Source organism: Impatiens glandulifera, chromosome 3, assembly GCF_907164915.1.
Source record: "Impatiens glandulifera chromosome 3, dImpGla2.1, whole genome shotgun sequence".
In the NCBI taxonomy this organism is placed as follows: Eukaryota; Viridiplantae; Streptophyta; class Magnoliopsida; order Ericales; family Balsaminaceae; genus Impatiens; species Impatiens glandulifera.
This window is the reverse complement of record NC_061864.1, coordinates 18,128,078-18,134,587: the sequence shown is the minus strand read 5'-3', so window position 1 is coordinate 18,134,587 and position 6,510 is coordinate 18,128,078. Positions and strand designations below refer to the sequence as shown.

Below are 6,510 nucleotides of genomic sequence, written 5' to 3'. Positions count from 1 at the left end.
ATGGAGATATTATATTTGAGTTAGGATGGATTCGGTAAATTTGATTATTTATTTGTTTCATTAATTAAAATATTAAAATATTTTTTATTTTATTATTTTATTTATTATTATATATTAATATTTTAAGTATTTTTATTTAAAACTACTACAAATAATTATTTTTTAAATAATTTGAGTTTTCTTAAAAATCTTTATCCATACAAGGTCTAATTTTTTTAAAAAATCTCATTTAAATTATTATTATTTTTATACAAAATTTTAGTATTTGTGTAAATTTGTATTTATCATATTGATAAAACTTGATAAAAAGAAGTATCATTATTTGATTTGCGTTTAATATTTACTTAGCAATTAAGTTTAAGCCAATAAAGAAATAAAATAAAAGCAATTTAGCTGGCAAACGGGAGAACTTATCCGTGAGATCATCATCATCATCGTCCTCCTTTCCTAGGTGGGAAATCAGGACAGGCGAATCACGAATCTCCGTTTCTCTCCGATTCCCCGTTGCCTGTTCATCCTATAACCCTTCAATAACGATTCACAATCAATAAGGGGATGATGATCAACGATAAAGCCAGGGGCGTGGCAACCAATGAGCCACCACCTCCACAGCCGTCGCCGTACTATTACGGCACCTTCCAAGGAGTCGCTAACTATTGCCCGCCTCCACCGTCGTATCATCCCACCATAGGATTGCCTCCTCCAGCGCCGCCAATGTACCCCGGCGCCGGCAATCCTCATCTCTATTATTCGCTCGGTTATCAAACAGTTCCAGGTAAAGCTCTCAATTGTTCTCTTTCCTATTCTCTATATTACAAGTCTCAAATCTCAATTGACCTAACATTCTAGATATAAAAAACTTAAAAGAAAGCATACAATAACATTTAATTAGGTTTATTTAACCATGAATTAGTAGAGATTTGACCTAGCAAACAAAAAATTCATGATTAGATATTCTCATTCTCATTCAATTGACACATATGCTTACTTGAATAATGGGGTATTTGTGAAGATTGAAACTTGGCTTGTTTTATTCATTAACAACTGAGTTTAGCATCATGTCAGAGGAATCCTTGATGATATAAGTGAAAGCTTCATCATTCAGAAGAGTTGATTTCTGTTTTTGAATGAATCAATAAGTCTTTAATTTTATGTTGCAGAAACAGTATAAGAATATGCTTATGTTGTGGCACATGATCTTGTAGCGATGATTAGGGTTATCCATGGTAGACATCTTGTGGTATAATTAACTTCATTTAGAAACACACATTTTCTGTTCAAGATTTCTCATCCGAATGTGGATCAACCGATCCAGATGTGATCTTATTTGGATATGAACTTAGTCACACACAAGTTAAAAGAAAAGCATCACACTCACAATCACTTTTGAAAATTGTCAAAGTGAAAGTAGTGTTTGTGAAAAGTTGTAAGAACCTTAGAGTTTAGGTCACACGACTCACACCCTTTAGCCAAATGCAATTATTTTTTGGATTTTGTCAATGTGACAAAAATGTATACCAAAAAGAAAAAAGCTTTAACAGTATGGTGCTGTAAATCGTGTTGTTTCGTGAATGATATGAACAACTGCTTATGAATTATGATGCAGCTTACACTTATGCCGAAGGAAGACATTATTCGCCTGAACATCGCCTTCCTTGCTGTGGCCTTGGGATTGGCTGGTTGTTGTAAGTCTACATTACAAAGGTTCAAATAACAGTTACTGAGCCTTTTCTGGGATTGTTTCTAAAATTGGATTATTTTTCTTTTCAGGTTCTTGATTGGGTTCTTTCTGGGCTCAATTCCCTGGTATATTGGAGCATTTATTCTTATTTGTGTTGAAGTCGATTACAGAGAAAAACCTGGCCTTATTGCATGCTTGATAGCTGTAAGTATGTTTACTATTGTAGAGATTATTCATTCTATAGGCATTGAAAATCTCATCAACAAGATTATCTCTTTTGTTTCTTGTTTTTAGCAAACATTTTGATTGCTGAAGAGTGGTTTGTTTAGGTCAAATGACCATATCATTCGATATATTGGTATTAACCAAAATGGTTTGTGCAGGGCATCATTACTGTTGTTGCGGTTACTCCCATTATATCGATGGCAACTCATTCATGGTGAGATTGATGCTTGTGGTTGTTGCAGATTCTGAGTACATATATGTTTGTTTCAAACTGTAAATGAATCTCTTCAATTCAGATGTTGTCTGGCAGCAACCTTTGTAATCTATCTATCTTCTCTCTTGAATACTATTATACCTGTCTTGGTAAGCTTTTTTTAATCATACTTTTTTTATTAAATGTAGGTGTTATAAATTAACAAATTTAATCAAATGACAAAATATATACTACTAACTACCTTCTACATATTATTTTCTCATTTAAAATACAAATTTGGATGTTTTTTTTAAGAGAAATGATACAGACAGCTACTGGGAGAGCGATTCTCCCAGCGACTGTCTACGTGGCAGGCCACGTAGGCCCAATAAAAAAAAAATTCTAAAAACCCAAAAGCCCAGAAGCCCGTCTTTCATCTTCCATTTGCCATTTTCATCTTCTCAAACATTAGGGTTTCTCTCTCTCAAGTTCATCGGCTACAGATTTTCATCTTCTCAAACATTAGGGTTTCTCTCTCTCAAGTTCATCGGCTACAGACGCAATTGATTAACTCAACCATCTTCAACATCTTCCAAGACATTCACATATTTCTCTCTCTTTCTCAAATCCATCTGCTTTCGAATCCTAGCAATTTCCATCGTCTGCTCACGTTTTTCAGAGAAAACCCTAACATTAATCATCAGAGAAAATCCATCGTCTGCTCGCGTTCTTCGTTCCACACAAAATGGTAACTTCTTCATCATTTTTTACTTTAGTACATTCGGTTATATAATCTAACTTGCGACATTTTTGTAATGTTTAGGAATCAAATAAACAAGTGGTTATATATGATGCTTCTAAGAAGAACGAAGCAAAAAAGATGAAAACAGTGAAGAAGAAGAACGAAGTGAAGAAAAAGAATAAACAGAATGAGGAAGAAGAACGAATGTAACAAACGAACAACAGTTAACTGCATTGTCTAGTTAATTTTGTTAACAACATTATGTTTTATTTATGCAATTTCATGTTTATGAACTCTGTTAAATGCATTATGTAATGAACTGTAATGAACTGCAATGTCATGCTACATGTTCTGCAATGTCATGTTTCACGAATTGCAATGTAATGTTACTTGAACTATTTTGTCATGTTAGGTGAACAACAATGCCATGTTATCTTAAATGCACTGTCCTGTTATTTTCTTAATTGCATTGTCATGTTTTATGAATTGCAATGTCTTGTTAGGTGAATAACAATATCATTTAACTGAACTGTCCTGTTATTTTTCTTAACTGCATTGTCTAGTAAATTTTGTTAACAACATTATGTTTTATTTATGCAATTTCATGTTTATGAACTCTATTAAATGCATTATGTAATGAACTGTAATGAACTGCAATGTCATGCTACATGATCTGCAATGTCATGTTTCACGAATTGCAATGTAATGTTACTTGAACTATTTTGTCATGTTAGGTGAACAACAATGCCATGTTATCTTAAATGCACTGTCCTATTATTTTCTTAATTGCATTGTCATGTTTTATGAATTGCAATGTCTTGTTAGGTGAATAACAATATCATTTAACTGAACTGTCCTGTTATTTTTCTTAACAATAATGTCATGTTATTTTTATAAGTTGCAATGTCATGTTGTTTATAAACTGTGAACTGTTTTTTATTGGTGAATACTGTAAACTGTAATGTCATGTTACTTGAACTGTAATGTCATGTTACTTGAACTACAATATCATGTTACTTGAACTGCAATGTCATGTTACAAATTCGAACAGTGCTTAATCAAAATATTTATACAATTACTATTTACGTTGAATGTTGTCCCCATATGTATCGGCAACATGGGAAAGTTGACATGACAAAAGTGATGTGAAAGAAAGTTGAGTCGAGACTGGATCATTCCATTGTTCTTGAGTCGATACTTGATCATTCAATTGTTCTTGAGTAGAGACATGATCCTACATTGAAAATGCAGAAACAATGAAATGAACAATAAAATTGAAAAAAAAATCCAGAAAATGCAATAAAAATGCAGAAAATGCAATAAAAATGCAGAAAATGCAGAAAATCCTAAGAACAATACAAATTCAAAAAATGCAGAAATTATTCTAATGCAATGTCACGTTGTTTCAACTGAAATGTCATGTTAAATGAATAATGAAAATACAGAAAATGCAATAAAAATGCAGAAAATGCAGAAAATCCTAAGAACAATAAAAATCCAGAAAATGCAGAAACTATTCTAATGCAATGTCACGTTGTTTCAACTGAAATGTCATGTTAAATGAATAATGAAAATGCAGAAAATGCAATAAAAATGCAGAAAATACAGAAAATCCTAAATGCAGAATAATGAAAATGCATCTAAATGCAGAATAATGAAAATGCATCTAAATGCAGAATAATGAAAATGCAGAAACTAACCTTTTTCGAGCCCTTGTAGCCGATTTCGTAATCTTTTCAATGACAGATTGTTTCCGTTTTGTAGTGTAATGTAATGTAGCTGTCTGTATCATTTCTCAATGAAAAAATATTAAAAATGAAAATTGTCAATTTTAATGTTGTATTAAGCTTGAATGTCATGTTTTGAAATAATAAACATGACATTCAATTTTTTTAAAATGAACTGCAGTTTAATAGAGATTTTATTTTAGTGCAAAACATGACATGACATTGTAGTGTTAAAAATATAACATTATAGTTGAAAGAACATGACATTATAGTTAAAAGAACATGACATTTCAGTTATATATAGTTTATGAACAAAACTAAATACAGTTCATTTCTCTTATTAAAAACAGAGAAAATAACGACATTACAATATTTTCTTGAACAATTAATAATGATACTTGGACAAACCTCTCTACATTCAGGGGTTACAAACTGGAAGCGGGAGATAGGGAGCGGACAACCGAATGGAGGGAGGTCAGAAATCGTAGTCGATGGAGAACGGACGGAGGTCAAAAATCGGACGGAAATTGCAGACAATGAAGGCGCTAGAGAGCGGACAACCGAAGATGAGAATGGAGAGAGGTCGAAAATCGTATTCGACGGAGAACGGACGAAAATCGCTAGAATTGCAGATGAACTTGAGAGAGAGAGAAACCCTAAAATGTTTGAGAGGATGAAAATGGCAAATGGAAGATAAAAGGGCGGGCTTCTGGGCTTTTAGATTTTTTTTTTTTATCTGGCCTACGTGGCAAGCCACGTAGACAGTCGCTGGGAGAATCGCTCTCCCAGTAGCTGTCTGTATCATTTCTCTTTTTTTAAATGGTCATGTATAATGAATTAATTACATTGTACATTTTGTGATGTATTATATAACACATTATACAAAGTAAATCATATCTTGCTAAAATATAATAATTTTTTTTATTATTTTTAGTTTCTCATTATTTTGTTTTTAATTGATCCATTCAGGTTTTTATAAATAATATTTTTGTTTGATGATTATATAAATATATAGTCTAGTAATTAATTTGGGTGGTTTTCATATTAGATAAGTCTTCACGTTGAATGAATTGTATTGTAGGCTCTTAATTTTTGTATCCCAGCTTAAATTCATTTTCTTATGACTTGTTATTTTTTTAATTAATTTGTCGGTTTATAAATATATATTTTTAAATGACTTAGTATAATTGGTTAAATAATATGTTAATACATATAAATGTCCATATTGATTTTGAGGAGATTAAATGTTATTTATTCTTATTCAAACCGTTTTAATTTAAAATAGAGGTAATATGGATACGTAAAATGGGATTATTTTTTTTAGCTAATTACGACTGGGACATTTCTGTTTGATTACTGGCAATTGGGCTTATTCACTTAACTCGGAAAATTTTAATTTTTAGTTTGCTGATGATGTTACAATTTGTCACGACACGAGTGATATGTATATTGGGACGAAGAAGTGTCGGGCTAATATGATATAAAGTTATACACTTTTGTTTTTTTTAATTTAAACATTTTTTATTTATAAACATAATAAATTACTTAAAAAATGTTCCATCAAAAAAAAATTATACTGAATAAAATCTTAATTATTGTGAGTTCCATTTATAAAACCGCATCAAATATGAGCTCGGATCTGCTGTCTCACTTTAATGTCCCAAACGAGCGGTGTTTCATATATAAAACAACGTCGTTTTAATTTATAAAAAAAAAAGAGTTTCAGATCAAGGAAAGTGGTGTCTGTCTAAATGACATATAACCATACTTCTCTCTTCTCATTATTTCCAAAGACAAACCTCAAACTTAAACCCTCATACCAATATCATGATTCTTCCCTCTCTACACCTACCACCTACCACCTACCGATCCAATCTCCTCAACTCCTGTGCTACTTCCACCTCTGGTAGCCTAGCCTACGTTTACGCCGTCGTCATCTTCT

The 6,510-nt window shown here is 31.8% G+C and overlaps 1 protein-coding gene across 1 annotated transcript; it reads left to right on the top strand.

Moving 5' to 3' along the window:
* The first annotated feature begins 407 nt into the window (after positions 1 to 407).
* Positions 408 to 2,300, top strand: LOC124931652 (60S ribosomal protein L18a-like protein). The gene is made up of 4 exons (XM_047472167.1): positions 408 to 775; positions 1,607 to 1,685; positions 1,771 to 1,885; positions 2,065 to 2,300. Exons 1-4 carry the CDS (start codon positions 556 to 558, stop codon positions 2,122 to 2,124), a joined length of 474 nt encoding a protein of 157 aa, XP_047328123.1. The 5' UTR covers positions 408 to 555; the 3' UTR covers positions 2,125 to 2,300.
* The last annotated feature ends 4,210 nt before the right edge of the window (positions 2,301 to 6,510 follow it).